Raw genomic sequence first — 22,513 nt, 5'->3', positions numbered from 1 at the left:
AGAACACATAGCTACCAGAGATAGTACGAGCCGGAAACAAACAGTACGAGCAAATCTTGCTCGTGAGCATGCTTATGCAAAGCTCCCTGCTCGCTACGATATGGAGAGAGCTATAGAGCTTAGGTTTGATAGTGCTGTAGAACCTCAACGGCCTTGCCCTGCAGCAGGTCCCACACCTCCATGACGTGCTGCAGCTCCGTCGAGGCGCCGCCGACAGCTAGCCGGATCACGAACTTGCCGTCTACCACGAAGTGCGTCATGAACGCCCGTCCGCTCGCGTTCACCGCCGCGAGGAGGTCCCGGTTCACGTGGTTCGTGGCGTCGTCGTCGTCCCGGCCGACCCGTGGTGCGAGGCGGAAGCAAACCAGGGAGAACGTCCTCGGGACCACCACCTCGAAGCGCTCGTCGGCCGCCACCCTCTGCTCGAACCACTTGGCTGCTGCGACGTGCCGACGGATGTGCGCACGCATGCCAGCCGCACCATACCGCCGCAGTATGACCCAGAGCTTGATGGCACGGAACCGGCGCGACATGGAGATCTGCCAGTCCTTATAGTCTATGGCGGCCGGCTTTCCCGCGACGTCGTCGTCTGCGCCGACGTTCTTGAGGTACTCCGGGTCGGTGGACAGCGCCGAGATCAGGTCACGGGGTCTTGCCACCCACAGGCAGCAGCAGTCCATGTTGGTAAGGAACCACTTGTGTGGGTTCATACTCACCGAGTCGGCGAGCTCCGCGCCGTCGAGGTAGTCCTGGAACTCCCGGCAGATGGCCGCGCTGCCGGCGTACGCTGCGTCGAGGTGCACCCACATGCCGTGGCGGCGCGCCTCCTCCCCGATCTCGCGAACGGGGTCGACGGCGCCGAGCCCCGTCGTGCCCACCGTGGCGCAGAGGTAGAGCGGCACCAGCCCGAGGCCGACGTCGCGGTCGACGGCGGCGCGGACGGCTTCCGCGGTGAGACCGTACCCGGATGCCGCCGACGTCCTGATGACGCGGAAGTTCGACGGCTTGATCCCGACGAGCCGGGCGCCCTTCTGGAACGTGGCGTGCGTCTGGTCGGAGGCGTAGACCACCAGCCTGGCGATGGCCTCGTGCCCGAGCCTACCCAGCGCGCGGTCCCGCGCGGCGGCTAGCGTGCACACCACGGCCTCGCACGTGCTCCCCTGCAGGACGCCACCGCCGCCGCCGAAGAAGAGGAACCGGCGCGGCAGGCCGAACAGCCGCGCCATCCAGTCGACGACGACGCTCTCGAGCTCCGCGGCAGCCGGCGACGCGGCCCACACGAAGGGCACGACGTTGAGGCCGACCGACAGCATCTCCGCCGCGAGCCCAGCGGAGCTGGCGTTAGCCGGGAAGAAAGCGAAGAAGCGAGGACTCTGCCAGTGGGTGAGCCCCGGCAGGATTTCGCGCCTCACGTCTTCCAGTATGTGGTCCATCGGCTCGCCGTGCTCTGGCGCGGCGTCGGGGAGCAGCTTGCGCACCCGGCCTGGCTCCAGGTCCGCCGCCCTGACCGGGTACTTGTCGACGTTGCGGTAGTACTCGGCCAAGAAGTCTTGAATCGCCTGCGAGTCGCCGGCGATGGCGTGGGGGTCCAGTGGCTTCATTGGCATGTCCAGTGACAAGCTGCCCATCGCAGCGCCGATAAGTTAATCTGGCAGAAGCTTCAGGTTCCTGGAGAAATTGATGTATTCGGCGTGTTTGTGTCGGCTTGAACTGTGCATGCAGTGGCTTATATATAGTGCGAACACGCAGGCTATACGCGCTGGAACAAACGTTCATGATTTGGGAAGCACGCCTAGGTCCGTTTGGTAGAGCTCTGGCTCTAACCAAAACAACTTCTATTCTCTAGGACAGATTTGCTCAGGTAGCTAGGACCGTTTGGTAAAACAACTTCATCTAATAGTCCAAGGTCTAGGCTGGCTAGATAGTCCATTAGTGTTAGAGTTAACTAAAGATAAAGGTCGTTTGCTTATAGGGTCAAATAATTTGTTGGATACTACAATCTGAGGTATCCAAAGAAGAGGACTAAAGCCCCCCTCTACTTGTCTCGATAAGAGGCCAAGCTAACTAAACATCCATTCTCTGTCCCGCCCTAGACTCAATGACGAGGCCTCGGGCGCAAGCGAGACTAATCTATTGTCCGTCTTGTCAGAGACCTGACAACGGGGCCTCGAGCGAGGTAAGAGCCAAAAATCTCTGACTCGCCCGACCCCAGGGCTCGGACGCTTTCTTTCCATTGGTGCGCTCGAGGCCTCTTATGACGTCAGCTACGATCCCACAACGAGACTGTGGTACAGCCGGACAAGACATGGGGAGGGGGGGGGGGGTCAAATCTCCACCACGACTACAACTACACAGGGCAAGGCATGGTGCTCACTATGCGTATGGCAGAGACCTATGCAGACATACAAGCATCAATCCAAGCCCCTATACCCACGAGCTCGTGAGAGTTTAGGGCACGACTCCCAATCCAGAGGGTCTCAGAACAGGGGGTTGGCACGCCAACCACAGGGCTAGGCATCTCACTTATAGGATAAGCATGGCTCGTCACGACGTCTACACAGGAGGGCACGCCTCGCACTACTACTACCATGAATGCCTACAACAGCCAAAGGATGGATGCCATCCCTTTACAGTACTGCGGCATACCTCCGCATGGCCTCAGATCCAACAGAAACGGTACATTGCACATATATGTAAACTCTGCCTCTCCTTGCAACTATAAAAGGAGGGGGCAAGGTTCAGTTCTAGGGATGCAACATGGCAACCCAATTTTTTTTTTTACTTTTTAGCCTTTTTTGAAAAAAATTCACATTTAACCCCCTCTAAAACTTAAACTCATGTTTGGACCCAGTGAGTCGGCGCCAGGACTCGTGGTTCCGAGGTTACACATCTCGGCGCCACAGATCTTGGTTCCAAGGTGGTTACTCGCGTACAAAGTGGCAGCATATGTGGCGATGACATGGCACTACCTCGGAGCCACAGATCTTGGCTCCGAGCTCGGAGTCACATATCTTGGCGCCGAGCTCGTAGCCAAGATCTGTGGCTCCGAGCTCTGATTTAAGAATCACCCCTCAGCTTCCCTGCTCGACCATGGTCTTCTTGTTATACCTCTTTTTCGGGTTCTTGCTCTCCTCTACCCGCCCAATCTCTACTAATCCATAAATTTAGCCTTAAAAACTTGGATTTGATCTTTAGATCTTTGCTAGCAAAGTAATCTCAGTTTCCTCCTTATTTTTTACGCATTGATTTGGTATATATTACTTGTATTTTACAACTCTAAATATATTTAGTTTTGACAGTGGTCATTTATTTTTGTATTATGTTACTAGCTTTCCCATTCTAATGTTACATAAAAATTCAATAAAAATAATTTTTATACAGAACTTTAGTTACTGCCACCTGCTGTGGGCCCCATCTTTATAGACCGGTTCGGCTGAACACATTGCGCTTGCTCTTATAGACTGACGGCTATATAGTAATAAAAAACAGTAATGTTATACAACACCCATGTGTTTTTAATGGTTTTTTCTGTGTCTATGACTTTAGGGCCACGTCCAATTTCTCTCCCTCCCTCCCTCATGCGCCTCTTTCCTCCCTCCTTCTCGACTGTCGCCTCCCTCCCGATGCGGCTGCACTCCTTCCTCCTCCGTTGTCGGCGAGCACCCAGCGCCCACGTCCGGCGACGGCGCGCCTCCCTACGGCGCCAACGGCGGGCACACGCCTCCCAACGTCCATGCTCGACGCGTCTCCCAGCGTCCATGCCCGACACGCCTCTAGTGCCCGCGCCCGCCGGCACCAGCCATGGCAGCAGCGGTGGCGACAGTTTCGCCGGCGGCGGCGGCAGATCCGGCCACAGTAGGCCTCTCCTCCTCCTCCTCCTCGGTGATTTGTGATTTGTCCTTTCATAGAAAAAATTTGTTTTATGTGATGTGTGATATGTGATCTTTAATCTGTGATTTGTGATTGTCCGGAGGTAGAAGAAGGCTAGAGGCTGGAGGTAGAAGAAAGGTGAAGACTGTTGGATCTTCACCCTATGGTAAAAAAAAATTCATGTGTTCAAAGTGTATGAAACACATGGTTGCTAGATAGACAGACTTTGTTTTCTCTCCTTTTGCTGACCAGCCCGACCAGCACCCACCTCCATGTGCTTCCTTTGTTACCGCACTGCCCGCGAGGTCACCGCGCCGGCCATTAGCCCATCCCGCGAGATGAAGAGGACCGGCATCTGACGCCTTGCGCCATGGGGAGGTCATCGTGCGCTCGCGGCACCGATAGCTCCGTGCGCCTTGTAGCTCACCGGCTGGTCGTCTGTGCAGTCCATTAGCTTGGCATGTCCGCCTCGGCCATTCGCGCCGCCCGCGAGACTGCGTGTCTGGCCATCCGTGCCGCCCGACGGGATAGATTCCGTTTTGTCCGCAACCGTATACCGTATTTTCTCGTTCGTTTTCGTTTTTTACGGGATAAATGGAAACGGGATCAAAAATGGGACGGATTAAAACGGGAGCAGGATCGAAAACGGTAGAGCGTTTGTCCGTCCGTATTTGCGGAATCCCGTTTTTTACCGGGATATCCCGTTTTCTATCCCATTTTTCATAAAAACGGGAAAGTAGCCCAACATAGTCCCCAAGCCCAATATGACCTAAAATGTTTCTTGTCTTATGTGATGTATGGATAATTCATATTTGTGTGAATTGTGATCTATGGACTATGGATATGTTCTTATGCGATGTATGAATAATTCATATTTATGTTAATTGTGATCTATGGAATATGGATATGTGGTATTGTATTATTGTGGTCACTAGTCACTGGTCAGTGCATATTTGATATTTCGTATTGCATTTTGGTCTCTGTATTTGCGCTATCATATGCAGCTTTACATGTTCCGGTTCAATTTTTCGCTTACCGCTCGTTTCCGTCTATTTTCCGATCGTATTTACCCGTTTTCGTATTACCGTTTATCCCGCTACCGTTTTCGCTCCCGGTTGTCTGGCTTCCGCTTCCGTTTTCGTCTAAGAATATGAAAATGAAAACGATAGAGCGATTTTCCGTTCGTTTCCGTCCGTTTTCAACCTTAGCGCCACCCGCCGAGCAAGAAGATGCAGGCGAGGAACGAGGAAGAAGATGCAACGGAGGATAGGGATTTTTTAACTTTTAAATGGGCCCTACCTTACCGGCTATACATTGTGGAAGAGACAATAGGCTAGTCTCAATACATGTTTCATGAGAGTGTCATGCACATTAAAATAGGGTGCCACATAAGCAAAATTGCTGACTTGGCAGGGTCATTAAATGAAGGAGTTTCATCAGATAAGAGAGGAATTTCATCCCCATAAAACTCATGTGGCTCGGTTACCTAGTTTATAGTCTTGATAACTGTGTTATGAAACTATGCATTGAGACTGGCCTATTAAAGGACTGCTGATTCTTGGCCTCTTTTTATGGACTGGTTTGATTTTGCTGTATACATTGAGCTTGTTCTAATTACGCAAAGTAGAGTCGAGGTTTGAAGTCATGTGTTCACGTTGTAAAAGGTTTTTGTTTTTACTTTGTTTGTACAGTTCTATTTTTTTCTATCGTCTAATAAAATTTACGACAAAAACTTTTTGCCGTCTTATAAAAAAATGAATATAAAACTTTTGCCATCTTGTCGAAAAAAATACTATCATAATACCAAAATACTATCATAATACTCCCTCGTCCACGAAAGAATCAATTCGTAGAAACTATGTCCGTCAAACTTTTTTAAGTTTGACTAACTTTATAGAAAAAAATAGCAATATCTATGATATAAAATGAGCATTATATGAAAATATATTTTATAATGAATCTAATGATACTAATTTGATACTATAAATCTTAGTATTTTTTAGAAATTTGGTCAAAATTTAAAAATTTGACTTAAGATATGTTTCGTTACCGAGCATAACAACCATATGCCGGTGCCGGTGAAGTAGAAAAGTTATTTATCATATACTAGCTTTTAATTCAGATCTCCTTTCGTTATGACTGGGTAGTTGAGTGGTGGACAGCAATGCCAATAAACAATTTCCAGACCTCCTATCTCGTGGTTCGTCTTCCAATAGCCATTTACAGTTACAGATGACACTTGTGACGACAGCTCAAAACAACTAGTACTACATGGGGAACACGTTGGAATCGGACATCACTTGGGGGTTGGGGCCTGAGGTGCGGTGTGCACCGTTGCGCTTGCGCACGCCATGAGACCTGATCACTGATGATGAGTGTGTATTTCTGACAAAACTGATGGAGCTCGTTAATGGTTCCAGTTCCAGATCTACATATCCAAGGGGTCCATCCCCTCGTGTCCCTGTCCGATCTTCTCCCCGATCGTGCCGCGGCAGAGATACATGCTTGCCAAATCATGCAAGTTTGTTTCAGCGTGCACAGCCCTGCGTGTTCGCACTCGCACTATATATATAGGCCACTGCATGCACAACTGAAGCCGACACAAACACGCCTAGAATACATCTTCTCCCGGAACCACAAGCCTCTGCTAGATTAACTTGTCGTCGCGGCGATGGGCAGCTTGCCACTGGACTTGCCAATGAAGCCACTGGACCCTCACGCCATCGCCGGCGACTCGCAGGCGATTCTAGACTTCCTCGCCGAGTACTACCGCGACGTGGACAAGTTCCCGGTGCGGGCGGCCGACATGGAGCCAGGCCGCGTCCGCAAGCTGCTCCCCGAGGCCGCGCCAGAGCACGGCGAGCCGATGGAGCACATACTGGAGGACGTGAGGCGGGACATCCTGCCGGGGCTCACCCACTGGCAGAGCCCCCGGTTCTTCGCCTTCTTCCCGATGAACGCCAGCTCCGCTGGGCTCGCGGGGGAGATGCTGTCGGTCGGCCTCAACGTCGTGCCCTTCGTGTGGGCCGCGTCGCCGGCCGCCGCGGAGCTCGAGAGCGTCGTCGTCGACTGGATGGCGCGGCTGTTCGGCCTGCCGCGCCGGTTCCTCTTCTCCGGCGGCGGCGGGGGCGTCCTGCAGGGGAGCACGTGCGAGGCCGTGGTGTGCACGCTCGCCGCCGCGCGGGACGGCGCGCTGGGTAGGCTCGGGCACGAGGCCATCGCCAGGCTGGTGGTCTACGCCTCCGACCAGACGCACGCCACGTTCCAGAAGGGCGCCCGGCTCGTCGGGATCCCACCGTCGAACTTCCGGGTCATCAAGACGTCGGCGGCTTCAGGGTACGGTCTCACCGCGGAAGCCGTCCGCGCCGCCGTCGACCGCGACGTCGGCCTCGGGCTGGTGCCGCTCTACCTCTGCGCCACGGTGGGCACGACGGGGCTCGGCGCCGTCGACCCCGTTCGCGAGATCGGGGAGGAGGCGCGCCGCCACGGCATGTGGGTGCACCTTGACGCAGCGTACGCCGGCAGCGCGGCCATCTGCCCGGAGTTCCAGGACTACCTCGACGGCGCGGAGCTCGCCGACTCGGTGAGCATGAACCCGCACAAGTGGTTCCTTACCAACATGGACTGCTGCTGCCTGTGGGTGGCAAGACCCCGTGACCTGATCTCGGCGCTGTCCACCGATCCGGAGTACCTCAAGAACGTCGGCGCGGAAGACGGCGGCGCAGGAACGCCGGCCGCCGTAGACTACAAGGACTGGCAGATCTCCATGACGCGCCGGTTCCGTGCCATTAAGCTCTGGGTCATACTGCGGCGGTACGGTGCGGCTGGCATGCGTGCGCACATCCGTCGGCACGTCGCAGCAGCCAAGTGGTTCGAGCAGAGGGTGGCGGCCGACGAGCGCTTCGAGGTGGTGGCCCCGAGGAGGTTCTCCCTGGTATGCTTCCGCCTCGCACCACGGTCCGGCCGGGACGACGACGACGACGACACGAACCACGTGAACCGGGACCTCCTCGCGGCGGTGAACGCGAGCGGGCGGGCTTTCATGACGCACTTCGTGGTGGACGGCAAGTTCGTGATCCGGCTAGCTGTGGGCGGCGCCTCGACGGAGCTGCAGCACGTCATGGAGGTGTGGGACCTGCTGCAGGCAATAGCCGCTGAGGTTCTACACAGACACAGCACTATCCAGCGTAACGAGCTCTAGCGATCTCTCCGTCGTGGCGAGCACGGACCTGGACCTCTGCATTAAGCATGCTCACGTGCACGATGTTCTCCTACTGTTTTGTTTCCAACTCTTACTATCTCGGGTAGGCTATGTATTTTCTTCTGTCAATTTTTCGACGATTATTTTGTTCAATCATAAAGTGTGATGTGCTTAATAAATTCGACGATTATTGTGTGCTTAAGTGGAATGCTTTTAATCAATGTTTAGGTCTAGGTGACATTTAGAAATAATATATTTACACAGTTTTTTACTATTTTTAAAAAGTCTTATTACTACATCTACAATGACTTTATTAGTCAGTCTGATGTAATTTGTGGATAACATAACTTTTGTTTTATGGATCGCAGATCTTAGACAAATGTATGTCAATTTGTTCACAACTAGCAAAAATTCCCGTGCGTTGCAACGGGGTTCAGAATCTCTAAGTGGATGATTTGTAGTTCAACAATTCAATAGTCATGTTATGTATTCCAGCATCTTACATCCTGACTTTATATCATGCCTTGGTACACCTTGTTCTAATGCATTGAATGTGAGAGGCTCAAAGATTAATTATTATGTCATGTTTCTCGATTGATCTTAACATTATATTTTGGTCATACTGCTTTAACTCTATAGGCTTAACATATTGAATATGAGAGGCTCAGAAATTAATTGTTATGTCATGTTTCTTAATTGATCTTAAGATTATATTTGGGTCATACTGCTTTAACTGAAACATGCTTAAAAACAAAGGATCCTGGACACACAACCTATTTATTAAAGCTTGGGAAACTGGCCAATCCAGCCATGGCTCCCATCCCATGTGTCTAAGTTGTTTGTCTAGGGCTAGGATTGCTTGCATGGACAAATATGTTTCAATCGAAAGAGGCTTAAGGCATGCGAGGCTTATAGATAGCTTTAACTCTTACAACTTGAATTAAGCTAAGCGTCTAATTTTATTATTGAGTTTGCTTTTATAAAGAACCTAGGCAGCCGTGCCTCTTGATCTCATACGTTTTGTTATCATTTTTCTAGATCATCTTAATCTGGAATGACAGAAAGAAAATGACAACACGTATCCAGCCAATAGGCAACTTAGAATGACCGGCGCAAAAATCAAAATGAGAAATGATGAAAAAATAAAAAAAGATAGCTCATGACCGTTGCAGGCCCAATTGTTTTTCACACCTTATCCTGTCCCTGTCTCCTATGCCTAATGCCTCAAACAGTCAAACACAGACTGCTTGCCTCGCGATGCATCGTGGCCGGCCGCCCGTCTCCTTGCGCCGCTTGGCCAGGAGCCCGCCATCCTCTCCTCTCTTTCTCTGCTTCCAACCCTATCTCGTCGCCATCTACTCTATCAGATTCATGGGGCTCGGAGGCCTTGCAGCTAGGCACAGCGGCGCAGATGCACCTGGTGGGCGCGCATGGAAGACATAGTCCGTGAGCGCACAGGAGGGAGGCGACGGCGTGGGCTCCCTGGCCGGCGAGCCCAGAGACAGTGACGGGGTGCACCCCATCTGATTTCGTTGATTCATTTTTCTTTCTGTGGAGGGCAGAAGTCTGTGGTCCGGACCGAACTATGTGGCAGCGTGCTACCTAATAGGAGACGTAAATTTTATCTCTTTATGGATAGAGCAGATCAAAAAAATAACCACAATAAAAAATAGGCTGAAATTTTACCTCTTTATTATTAGGTAGGTATAGAAATGCAGAGAGACCCAACCTTATCCCTTCTCTTTCTTCCCTATCATAAGCTGCACCCGTTGCACCCCTCCCCATCACCGGTCCCCTTCTCGACAATACATAAGTTCTGTATAAAAATTATTTTTATTGAATTTCATACAAAAAATATATGATTTGATATGATTAATATGTCTTAGAAAAAATATTTTTATACAAAATCAAATAAAAATATTTTTTATATTATCTCGACGAGATCTACGACTTTCTAGTTTTGAGTTTTTTTATTTAAAATTGTTTAGATGCTTAAAAAAATTAATTGAATATTTAGACATGAGGGTATTTTTGACTTTTTATACCTGCAGTTTAACACCATTAGAGTCAAATCTGACGGAAGTGGCGTAGAGGGCAAAAAAGTTCGAAGATGAGAGCTCAACTTTTTTAATGGCTTGTAGATAATTATCAACTTTTATAATGACATACATATAAAAGCCTCTGAAATATTCTCTTAGGCAAAGGACAGCCCTACGTGTTGTAGCTAGAAAAATAGTTGTAGTCAAGGAATGCATGTCAAGTTGAACTAGTTCATATGATGTGGGCTTACAATCTCTAGAAGTTTTTCTTTCCCTTTTTGAAGAAAGGTCGAGTTTTATTCTGTGAAATCATTCTGTATTCTATAGCCTAACAATTTCATCAATAAAACAACCGAATGGTAGGTACCAGACGGCTGCCTTAAACGTGTAAAGTTTTTTTTTTATAACATAAACGCGTAAAGCCGCGTAAAGTAGAGGCGCTGCACAAGAACTTGCACATCATCTACCTTAAACATTCCCTTTCAATCTTTTAGTATTAAATTTCAATTGTTATTACAGCATCTCTTTACTTCACGGAAACCAAGGAGCAAGAAGGCGATAGCAGAGTAGTACATGAACAAACAGGCAAAAGAACCGACGACATTGGCGAGGACTTTGCCTAGTTATTAGCTCTTGACGGAGCAGAGCATCAGGTCAGTCAGTCAACCATTCCCCTCGCAGTTCAGTCGTGCTTCCCGCGACCTTCAAGGCAACTACTCTAAAGGCCTTGTTTACTTCACCCAAAAAAAAAAAAATTTCAAGATTCCCCGTCGTATCGAATCTTACGGCATATGCATAAAACATTAAAATAAATAAAAACAAAAATTAATTACACAATTTAACTGCAAATCGCGAGATGAATCTTTTGATCCAGTTAGTCTATGATTGGACAATATTTATCACAAACAAACGAAAGTGCTACAAAAGCGAAATTCAAAAAGTTTTCAAAAATCTAAACAAGACCTAATACTACCTCTTCCATTCCATGGGTATCAACAAGGGTTTCCAATCAGGACGCAATGCATCTCCTCCTATACATATAAATATGCACGCAAGGTTCAAGAGATGCTCAACGTCGAGAGCTTATTACATTGAAATCTTGCGCTCTGGTCACGCAAGAAGAGCTAGCTGCGAGAGCAGGATAGATGAACGGCGCCGGCGGCAATGGTGAGGGTGAGCCCTCCCTAGTACAAGAGGAAGGGCCGCCGCCGAATGCCGGCGGCGGCGATGGTGGCGTGCTCGCACACGCACCGAACTTCGGCGCGACTGAAGCGGACACGCTGCTGGTGGTGGCGACACTGATCACGGCGCTGACGTACCAGCTGGGCACCAACATCCCCGGCGGGTACTGGCAGGCGGACGACGGCGCGGGGCACGTGGCCGGCGACCCGATCATGCGGGACAAGCACCGGCGGCGGTACTGGCTGTTCATGGCGGCGAGCTGGGCCGGGTTCGGCACCTCGATGATGCTCACGGTGGGGCTCATCACGGGGGTGCCCGCGCGGTCGCGCTTCGTGCAGCTCGCGTTCCTGGTGGCCTACTCCAGCCTCGTGCTCACGTTCGTCACGTCGCAGCCGCGCACGTCGCTCGCCATGGACCTCAGCATCTGGGCCGCCGTCATGGCCGTGCTCGCCGTCGCCACCAAGTACCTGCGCCTCGACAGGTTACCCAGGTGGGCGCGCTCCCTGTGCCCTGCTGCTCCTCGTCCGGCCACGTGCTGCTGCTCACGTTCGCCGTGACGTCGTCGCTCGCCGTGGACCTAGCTCGTCAACGTCATCTGGGCCGCCGTCGTGGCCATCGTTGCCATCATCGTCACCGTGTACCAGCACGTCGACAAGCTCCCCGTCGTCTTGGCGCAGACCGCTTATCTTCAATACAGTTTGCTAGTAGTAACTGTGTGATTGTTTTAGGAACTTTTTTTTTTTGGCCTGATGTGCTGTTTGTTTTTTTTAAAGGTCCGGTTACCCGGCCATATATTGATAAGAGGGGGTAAGAGTTTTACAGCATAGGCGCGAGAGGCGCAGCCCACAGCAGCAGACTGCTACCGGAGAAAAAAATACAATTAGCTATATTCTCCCAAAGTTGTGGCCAACAAAGAGGGATCTAAGGGCTTTTCCACCAGCATTAGCCCATAAGAAGACTTCTTCGCTGATTTGGCCAAAGACTTGTTCCGCCGTGCAAGTCTTGTTGTTGAAGACAGCAGCATTTCGCCGATTCCAGATGCACCATAGGGTGAGGATGGCCAGTGTGTGGCCCTTTTTGCTCCCGCGATCAATCATCACTTGGAACCAATCTTCGACGTCTCTTGTTTCGCCCCACTGAACCGGTTGTAGGTTGTTGCAGTTACTCCAGGTAGCTACTCGGTCCCATACAGTCCGGGAGAAGGGACAGTCGATGAATAGGTGTGTGATAGTCTCCAAGTTCCGAACGCATAAGCCACAGAAATAATTGTTTTCCAAGCCGCGCACCTGCAGTCTTGCCGCTGTCCATAGGCGATCCTGTAATAGTAGCCAGAGAAAAAATTTGCATTTTGGAGGTGCCCATGCCTTCCATATCAGCCTAGGAAAATTGGAGAGTATGCAGCCGCTGAATTGGATGTTATATGCAGATTTTGCAGTATACTTCCCGGAAGGGTCGAGCTTCCAACAAATTTGATCTTCCTCAGGGGTGTCCAGGTTAAGTTCCAAGGATTGCAACACATTCCAGAGCCCAAAGAATTCAGCGAGAAGGTCATTGTTCAGACTTTAGGCGATGTCTTTGATCCATTTGCCATTCTGTATAGCATCATGCACTGTTCTGTTCTTCCTTCTGCTATGACCGTACAGCAGCGGGAAACGGAGCAGCAGAGGTCGACCATGTGCCCAGCTAGAGTGCCAGAACAAAGCTTTTTGTCCATTCCGTAGAGAGATTGTGGTTGCTGCCGCAAAAAGGGCAGCGTCGACATCGTCGATCGGAAGTGTCGTTCCCAGCCATGCTTTATGGGGCTCTGCCCAAGCATACCATAACCACCGGAGACGAAGTGCCCGGCTGAATTTCTCCAGGTCTAGGATGCCTAACCCTCCAAATTCAATAGGCTTCATGGCTAGACTCCAGGCCACCTTACATTTGCTGCCTGTTAATTCACTGTCACCAGCCCACAGAAATCGGCGACGTGCTTTATCTATATCTTTCAGGAATTCTTTTGGAACCTTGAGTGCTGAAAGAAGATAGATTGGGATTGCACTCAGGACTGAACGCACCAGCTCACGCCGTCCAGCTATATTAAGGAGACGACCTTGCCATCTTCGTTTTTGCTCTGTCCAAGACATTCTGTAGGTGCACCAATTTGAGGCGGCCTAATGTAATTGGCAGTCCTAAGTACCTTATTGGGAAGGATACTTTTTGACCTGCAAATGGCTCAAGAATGTGGTCCACATCAATTCCCAGACATCTGATGGGCGCGACCATACATTTCGCGAGATTTAGCTTAAGGCCACTCGCATTTCCAAACTGCTCCAAGATGCTGAGAAGTGCACGGACTTCTTCTTGTACCGGATTGAGGAAAATGACAGCATCATCAGCATATAGTGACAATCTCAGCTTAGCGTACCTACCACGCAACGGACTGGTGGCTGCTGTTCTGTTCTTGTTCTTTGCTACCGTGTGCTCAATGGTTAGGCCTTGTTTAGTTCCTCAAAAATTTTGCAAAATTTTTCAGATTCCCCGTCACATCGAATCTTTAGACGTATGCATGGAGTATTAAATATAGATAAAAATAAAAACTAATTGCACAGTTTAGTCGGAATTGACGAGACAAATCTTTTGAGCCTAGTTAGTCCATAATTGGACAATATTTATTAAATACAAACGAAAGTACTATTATTTTCTATTTTGCAAAATTTTTTGGAAGTAAACAAGGCCGTAATATGAGTCTGTGAACTGGGATTGGTAATGTGATGCTATTCACTAGGCGTTGTTCTTTGTTCACTTGTATACTTAAGAAGTCAAGGGAGGCTTCTTGGAATGAAATTCTTATTAATAAAAAAAGGTACATGGTTGGTCCTTGAACTTATAGGGTTGTGTTATCCCGGTTTCTGAAAAATATGTCATTCCGATCCTTAAACTGTATCTAAGCCTCATATTCATCCAAATGGGTATATATGTGCCCACGTGCAGAGATAAGACTTGATTGCTTAATACTTGATTGCTTAAAATAAAAGATTAGCGGGGTTATCAACAAAACTACCTAGACACATAACCTACACAAATATTTACAAAACTTCATGAGGTATTAATTTGAAAATGATTATCTTCTCCCTCATTTGCACCACAGCCGCTGTGCACAGGAAGGTGTGAGAGCCCACTGACGCTGCCTCATAGGGGCACTGGCGAGCCACCGCCTCCGCGCACTGGCACCGTGGACACGCAGGTGAGCAGCAGTCGCCGTCACTGCATAGGGTCACGGGTGAGCCACCGCCACCTCCAAGCATCGCACCAAGCTAGGCTCGAACACGACATCGTTGGGGCTAGAGGGCGCCTTGCATAAGGAGTGAGGCGAGGTGGGCGGCGCTGCTGGCGTAGCCCTCCATGTCGGCAGCCCCGAGTCGTAGCGTGCGGTATGCATGCTAGGAGTCCATGACAACGCCATGGATCACCCCATACGCACATGGATCGCTTGTGTAACTTGGGCATTTTGCCTACTTATACACCTGATCGAGAAAAAACTACGCTTGTAACTCTGTTAGTGGCTACTTTGGTAAATATTTTGAAGCTAACATTTAACAAACACATGAGTCTGTATTGTTGAATTTGTTTCGCTTCATTAGTTTTTGGTACAAGAATAATTGTCCTAAAGTTTAAGTTGTGAAGAGGTAGTGTCCCACAGTTGAAATCCTCAAATAGAGCCATCAAGCCCCTTTTTAATAATATTATACAAAAGATTTTGTTAAAATTCAGGAGAGAAACCATCTCGGCCCGCCTCACCTCTTCTTCTGGAAAACTATGGGTTAAATATTTTCATTTTTCCTGTTGTGAAACTTGAGGAAAGGTAGAAATACGTGGGGGAAATAAAGAGTATGATAGGGTTTATAATGTAAATATATAAGAGAGAAAAAAAATAAAAATAGTTAAGATAATTTAGAAATAGACTGGGATTTATAAAACAAAACTGTTTCTTAACATTTTAGAACCGAGGTTGTAGAAACTTTAGGGAACCTAACAAATATCTTTCCAACTTTTTTTAGTCACATGGAAAACTCATTGATCTACCAATTTATTTTTTGGATGATTTCTTAAAAATCATATATAGAACATAAGATAGGAATCCGTTGCACTGGAATCTGTTCCAAATTATAAGTCATTCTAAAAATCTTAGAGAGTCAAAACATTTTTAAGTTTGACCAAAATTATAGAGAAAAAATATTAAGATTTGTAATATAAAATGAGTACACTATGAAAATATAATTAAGAAAGAATCTAATGATACTTAGTTGATATGATAATAATAATTACTTTATTATATAAATTTAGTTAAACTTAAAATAATTTGACTCTTCAAGATTCTTAAAATAACTTACAATTTAAAACAGAGACACGTAGAAGATGCTGGATTCCCCAAGCCAAAACACTCTTTTGGACGGAGTTGGGTGAGTATTCAACAGCGCCACAGCGGAACAGGACAGGTGTGGGGCAGGTTATACCCCGTTAGCAGACCCGCCCTAATAATATCTTTCATCGGCGGCTAGCGGCCGGCTTCAACATAGACAATCTTTTTCAGTACCGGGGTCACCGGCAACTTGGACACTGACTGAGCTGTGGCACCGTAACTGCACCCACAATCAAGAACAAATAAAATTGCAGAGCTGCGTCCTTCCACGTTCACAGGCTCACGGCTCATTGCTGTTTAGTCAATCAGGGGTTGAGACCTTGAGGTGCCTAGGAGGGGCATTGGCCATCGGCATTGGCAATGGCAATGGAAGTGCTGCCATCGGCATTGGCCGGGCGATGCTGCTGCAGCTCAGCCAGCTGAGGGCGCAGAGATGTGCCGAGGCTCGTACGTGCTCGACGCCTTCATGAGCCGAGTCGTCGTCGTCGATCCCAGCAGAAGATCACATGCCATGGCGAGTGGTCGTCGCACGGGCGGGCACACACAGCAGGCAGGTCGTCTCCGTCGTGGTGAACACCCTTGAGGCCGCGTTGAGCGACATGAAGGAGGAGTTCGTCGTGCTCCTCGGTACCTGCCCCCGCCTCAACCGCCAGCCATACTGCGCCTACCTGTTCATGGAGAGGTGCATGATGTTTGGCCGGCAGATGGAGAAGGAGCAGAGCATCGGCTTCCTGCTACACCCTGCAACTGCGCAAGATTTCGATGTCCTCACGGTTATTGGCCCTCACGAGGTCGGGAAGGGGACGCTGCTCGAGCATGCCTGTCTCGACGAGAGGGTGCGGGGTCACTTCGCCAAGATTCATCACCTCAGAAGTGACGATCTTGATCTACAGAGCCATGACCATCATGATCATCATCAACATCAAGGTTTTATAGACTCCGCTTCCGCTGCAATATTCGTGATTGATCTCGCCGGCGGCGAGGGGGGCGAGGAGGAGGAGAGATGGAGAAGGTTCTGCTCGTCCATGCGCCGCCGCGCGCACGGGGAGATGAAGATCATAATCATCAGCAGGACGGAGAGGCACTCGGCGCTAGGCACAGTTCCGCCGCTCAGGTTGCGCGCGCCGCGCCGGGAGGAGCTCTGGTACTTATTCAAAGCCCTCTCGTTCGGCGGCGCGGACCCGGAGGAGCGCCCGGAGCTGGTGCGCATCGCCATGGCACTATTCGACAACATCCCCGACTGTGCTCTGTTCGCGGCGGCGAGCAAACTCGCCGCAGCTCTGCATGCCGATCTGAGCGCGCGCTCCTGGCGCCGCGTGCTGAAGGTGTCCGACTCCGACGGAGTGATTGTGAGAGTGACGGAGCCGCAGCTCGGTGCCGCCGTTGGGGGACCTCGTCGTCCAGAGGAAAAGATCGGGCATTACTACCCCAGTGTGCCGGTGAAGGACGCGCCTAACGCCCCGTGCTTGTTCTACGGCAGGCGCAAGTCGCCGGGCATGACGCGGAGCGAGCTCCCGACGGTGACGATGATGGAGGTCATCGAAGGCGGTGTCGTAGCCCGCGGAGAGAAGCGGTTTGACGTGCTGGTGTGGCAGTCCCGAATTCCTCCGTATGCAAGCTACTGTACGTCGCAACGTGCGACATGGAGAGAGCTGCCGATGTCGGTGTGGTGGTGGCGGCCGGCATGAAACGACGTCTGAATAAGAGGAGGAGAGGTTAACAGTCTATGGCGTCGGCATGAAACAATGTAGGGCTCGATATGAAACTAAGGATGGTAGACCAAGACAAATCCTTGTAGATCGTAGCATGAATCACCACACAACCTGCTATGTAAGCTGATGTTCCTTAGCTCAACAACAATGCATTGTTTATCTGTCGAGACATGGACGGGAAATTTAGAATAAGAAACTATTCAAGTTCTAATTGCATTTAAAATATGTATGATGTGTTTTAACTTTGTAGCAGCACTATCTTCTCTAAGAGACATCACAACGATGACTTGTTTAGGCTTATTGTACCATCATATCAGTGGCAGGCCGGTGCGCAGCCTACGTGTGACTTCTTAGACTCTCGATCTAATGTATGTGACTTGGCAAATAACATGCTCATGATGTTAGACTTCACATGTTTTCTAAAATCATGTTCTATATTATGGTGCCTAGATCATAGAAAATAGAGCATGATTTTAGGGGAAAATAAGAACCTTAGAGCATGATTTTAGGAGGAAATAAGAACCTTGTTTTACATTTTCTGAGTTAAAAGAATATTTTATAACTTTTTAATATGAATTCAGAATTTGCTTTTGTTCACCATCAAAATTACTGAAATTCGTGAAATTTCATAAAAAATTTGAACCCTGGTCAAGAGATCTACGCTTCTTGGGCTGAAATTCTTATTATATATCTAGAGGATTTTCCGCTTACCAGCAAGAAGAAATGCCTATTGACCTGCACTTCGTGTTCGCCATGTATTCTATGCATAGTTCTAAATACCGGCCGAAAACCGGCGAAAATCGGTCAAGTCGGTCCTACCGGCCCTCTACGGTATCAACCAGTTTCGGCCCGTTTTGACCGGTATTGAGTGGTATGGTAAATTTTGATTAAAATTTGGCCAAAATTTGACCAGTATTGGACCAATTTTAGCGAAATTTCGACCAAAAAATCGGCCTATCGGTCTTACCAGCTCCCTCCGATATTTTTGCTTACACCGAAATCTAAAACTCTGATTCTATGTTAGCACAGCAGCAAAAGCCATCTTGGTTGTAAAAACGACGAAACGAACAAGACACCGGTTGCAGCTCTCCACCTTCACACAACCCACAGTGTAGCACTTCCGATGACATATTGGAGCGAGGTAAACTACCCGGCGAGTCGGCGACCGGCCCCGGAGTTCCTTTGGCAGCCTGCCGAGCGCGTCCGATCACGGGCAGCAGCGCGTCCGAAGAACCGAAACCTGCCGGGTCGCTCGCATAGTCACAAATTTTTTGGGTTGATGGGGTCTAGATACAGAATCGTTGTACGTGATACATGGTATGTTATTTGCCAGAGATTTTTACACTTTGGATCGAAAATAAATTCGTAAAACTAGATCGGCGGGGTCAACGAACTCGGGTCAAGGGTCGAGAACCCGTTTTATGTGACAATGGCCGCTCGCCGTCGCGCGGACGTCACTGAGGGAAGAACCGAAACAGGGTCGCTCGTGGTCGCGGGCTCGCGGCTTCATCTTTTACCGAGGATGCGTCTTCAAGACGGGGCACACCACCGGCTGGGAGTGGGACGAGGACGATCGTGCCCCTCTGTATTTGCATCTTGACGATTCCGTCCAACTGTCAAATTATGCTTGTGATGAAGTTGTGATACTGACAAAGTGACAAGTGTCAAGTGCCAAGTGCCCTTAGTGTAAGACTCTGTGGATCCAGAATCAGCACCGATTCGATCGAGCGCATCCACACAAGCCCTGGCCGCCAAGCAAAACCAAGGAAGAATAGACACCTTGAGTGTTGGTGCATCTACTGCTGCCCTCACGAGCTGAGGTAGCTTATCCATGCATGCTAGCTAAGCTACGAGAGTGCAGCGCAATGGTCGGTCGATCGGCGGCCCCTGCGCACACTCTTTTTTCAGCTCTGGAAGTATCTAGCGCATCTGATGCATGCAGAAGCATGTGAATTGCACAACAAGCATGGCACAACCTCATCGTCAGTCCGGGCTCCGGACTCCTCGCCTTCCCTTGCTTAAGATCGTTCGGCTGATCACTACCGATGATGCTTATGGATCCCCTATCATCTATAGCTAGTATAGCTACTGCATCTTGAATGGTCATTTGATTAACTGCGGCCGTCTCTTTTAATTGGTGAAAAACATGAGTCAATGCTAGCTTTGATTTGCTCTAAAGTTTATCAAGGACCATGTTCAAACAGTACGTAGTAAAACACATTAAGGAACTATACTCCTTTCCCCAGGGAGCGTAAAAGGGTTCACAGAGACTTGCCCCGCGTGCTCGTCTTCCTTCCCCAACAAACTATACCTTGCCTCCGTTCGCACCTAGCTAGCTACAGAGAACACTACACGGTCACCTGATACCTCCATCTATATACACACGCCTCATGCACATGGCACAAGCCACTCCCCGCGGACACTCCCCAAGCCGCATGCAGCTTAGCTTCAGCAATGGCGTCGTCTACGAGCGCTACCAGCTGCCCCTGCCTGCTGCTGACGCTCTTGGTCCTCCTCCTCCTCATGGTCATGGCACGCCGCGCCGACGCCAGCGCCGTGTTCGCCGGCCTGTCCTTCGAGAGCCCCGGTGAGGCGGAGGCCTTCGAGGACGCGCTGCTGCGCCAGGCCTGCGTCAACGTCTCGTTCCTGTCGGGTGGCCGCGACCGCGAGGCCTGCGTGTCGCGGCTCGACACGGCCCGCGGCGGCGCGGGCAGCGGGCCCGTGCCCGTCCTCCGCGCCGCGCTCCGCGACACGCTCGGCGAGGCCGTGGGCGCCGTGCGCGCGGTCCGCGGACTCGCCTCGCTGTCCAACCGCCCGCGCGAGGAGATGGCGGTGCGCGACTGCGTCGAGCTCCTGGGATACTCCGTCGACGAGCTCGGGTGGGCGCTGGACGCCATGGCCGAGACCGACACCGAGACCGACGCCAGCGGCGGCGGCTCCGCGGCGCGGCGCGCCGAGGACGACCTCCACGCGTGGCTCAGCGCTGCGCTCGGCAACCAGGACACCTGCGTGGAGGGCTTCCACGGCACCGACGGCCGCCTGCTGCACCGCGTGGAGGCCGCCGTAGCGCAGCTCACGCAGCTGGTCAGCAACCTCCTCGCCATGCACAAGCGCCTGCGCAGCATCACGCCGCTGCTGCACCATGGACCTCCTACTAATAAAAACAACGGCACCTCCGGCGGCGGCGCCGGCGACGAACTGCCGCCGTGGGTGATGGACATCGAGGTCGACGACGGCGACAAGCAGGACCAGGACGAGGAGGAGCTCGTCGCCAAGCGCGCCCGCGCCGGCAGGGTGTCGACGCGCGTGGACGTCGTGGTGGCGCAGGACGGCAGCGGGCGCTACCGCACCGTCAGCGAGGCGGTGGCACGGGCGCCCAACCACAGCAAGCGGAAGTACGTGATCTACGTGAAGCGAGGGGTGTACCACGAGAACGTGGAGGTGAGGAAGAAGAAGACCAACATCGTCATCGTCGGCGAGGGCATGGGCGAGACGGTCATCTCCGGCAGCCGGAGCTTCTCCAGCGGCTGGACCACCTTCCGGAGCGCCACCTTCGGTAACTTCATGCTCTGCATGCCCCCCCTATCCATCTTTTTTTCTAGCTAATTTTCAGCTACGCGGCGGCAGAGTTACTACGACGATGCACTTTGGTTCCGAGAGGCAGGATGCACGTGTTGCAAGCATGTCCCAATCTGAATAATCCTTGCTTGGTTCGAAATGCTTGCAGCGGTGGCCGGCGCCGGGTTCGTCGCGCGGGACCTGACGTTCAGGAACACGGCGGGGCCGGCGGCGCACCAGGCGGTGGCGCTGCGGGTGGACTCGGACCGCTCCGCCTTCTTCCGCGTGGCGGTGGAGGGGCACCAGGACACGCTGTACGCGCACTCGCTCCGGCAGCTCTACCGGGACTGCCGCGTCGCCGGCACCGTGGACTTCGTCTTCGGCAACGGCATCGTCGTGGTGCAGCGGAGCCTGGTGGCCACGCTGCCGCTGGCGCCCGGCCAGACGGGGAGCGTCACCGCGCAGGGCCGGAAGGACCCCAACCAGAACACGGGCTTCTCCTTCCACGGCTGCGTGGTGGAGGGCAAGTACCCGACGTACCTGGGCCGCCCGTGGAAGCCCTTCTCGCGGGTCGTCGTGATGGAGTCCTACCTGGGCCCTGGAATTCAGGCCCGCGGGTGGCTCGAGTGGGCCGCTGCCGGCTCAGGGGACCACAGCACGGGCCTCGCCACGCTGTTCTACGGAGAGTACAAGAACTACGGGCCCGGGGCGGGCGTCGCGGGCCGAGTGAAGTGGCCCGGCTACCACGTGATCATGGACGCCGCCGTCGCCAGCCGGTTCACCGTCAGGCGATTCATTGACGGGCTCGCGTGGCTGCCCGGCACCGGGATCACCTTCACGGCCGATCTCTTCAGGAAATGACGACGGCCAGCGCCAATGCAGTTTGTTGATTGGGTTACAGTATTTTTTTTCTTGGAAGGAAGCACAAAATAAGGATATATATTATATTATATTATAATTAAGTTACTAACCACAAAATAAGGATATACCTATATTACAAAGCTTATAAGTTGATTAATTTGGTGGGTAAAAATTAGGGTTGTAATGCGTTGAGAAACTATGTCTATAGTAAATGCTACTGTGTTATATTGGTGTTGGAAGATCCTAAGATGTAAATTGATCTAGTATAGTCATTTTATTTTCTGATCTATGAACTTAAATAGTCAGATGGGTCCGTGTCGCAGCTCTCTATCGTATTCAACAGGGATATATCCCAATCTTGTTTGTATGATCGCTAAGCATGTGTTTGGTTGTGAGGTCCATTGTGTACGGAATGATTCTAATTTTGTTGGCACTAGATTTTAAAATGAGCTAGGATGAATCAGTCCTTAAGGCAATATTCTCTTTAGATTTAGGTCGCCCCATGTCTTGAAATCGAGGGACGACTTTGTCTTCTATCAACACCACAAGTCTTTCCCTCCAATGCTCCTTTCACGGTCCCCAGTTGAACCCGCAGTGGCACAAATTTCATGGCTTGGTGGAGGTTTCATCACAGTGGCTCTTCCCCTCCTCGGTGCTCTTCATTCCCCTAGATTGGGTGGCTGAGCTC

At 50.9% G+C, this 22,513-nt stretch overlaps 4 protein-coding genes across 4 annotated transcripts; 3 read left to right on the top strand and 1 right to left on the bottom strand.

The window, feature by feature from the left end:
* Nucleotides 1-1,674, bottom strand: LOC8072418 (tyrosine decarboxylase 1). Its single transcript, XM_002455340.2, has one exon. It carries the CDS (start codon nucleotides 1,626-1,628, stop codon nucleotides 120-122), a length of 1,509 nt encoding a protein of 502 aa, XP_002455385.1. The 5' UTR covers nucleotides 1,629-1,674; the 3' UTR covers nucleotides 1-119.
* On the top strand, nucleotides 6,479-8,300 carry LOC8072417 (tyrosine decarboxylase 1). The gene has a single exon (XM_002457539.2). It carries the CDS (start codon nucleotides 6,542-6,544, stop codon nucleotides 8,069-8,071), a length of 1,530 nt encoding a protein of 509 aa, XP_002457584.1. The 5' UTR covers nucleotides 6,479-6,541; the 3' UTR covers nucleotides 8,072-8,300.
* LOC8072416 lies at nucleotides 11,256-12,124 on the top strand. The gene has a single exon (XM_002457538.2). The coding sequence runs from the start codon at nucleotides 11,256-11,258 to the stop codon at nucleotides 11,847-11,849; it is 594 nt and encodes a 197-aa protein (XP_002457583.2). The 3' UTR covers nucleotides 11,850-12,124.
* LOC8072414 (putative pectinesterase/pectinesterase inhibitor 22) lies at nucleotides 19,830-22,183 on the top strand. The gene is made up of 2 exons (XM_002457536.2): nucleotides 19,830-20,962; nucleotides 21,134-22,183. Exons 1-2 carry the CDS (start codon nucleotides 19,861-19,863, stop codon nucleotides 21,823-21,825), a joined length of 1,794 nt encoding a protein of 597 aa, XP_002457581.1. The 5' UTR covers nucleotides 19,830-19,860; the 3' UTR covers nucleotides 21,826-22,183.

The sequence above is a fragment of the Sorghum bicolor genome, chromosome 3, assembly GCF_000003195.3.
Source record: "Sorghum bicolor cultivar BTx623 chromosome 3, Sorghum_bicolor_NCBIv3, whole genome shotgun sequence".
NCBI lineage: Eukaryota > Viridiplantae > Streptophyta > Magnoliopsida > Poales > Poaceae > Sorghum > Sorghum bicolor.
The sequence above is the reverse complement of the archived record's forward strand: the minus strand, read 5'-3'. Positions and strand labels throughout refer to the sequence as shown.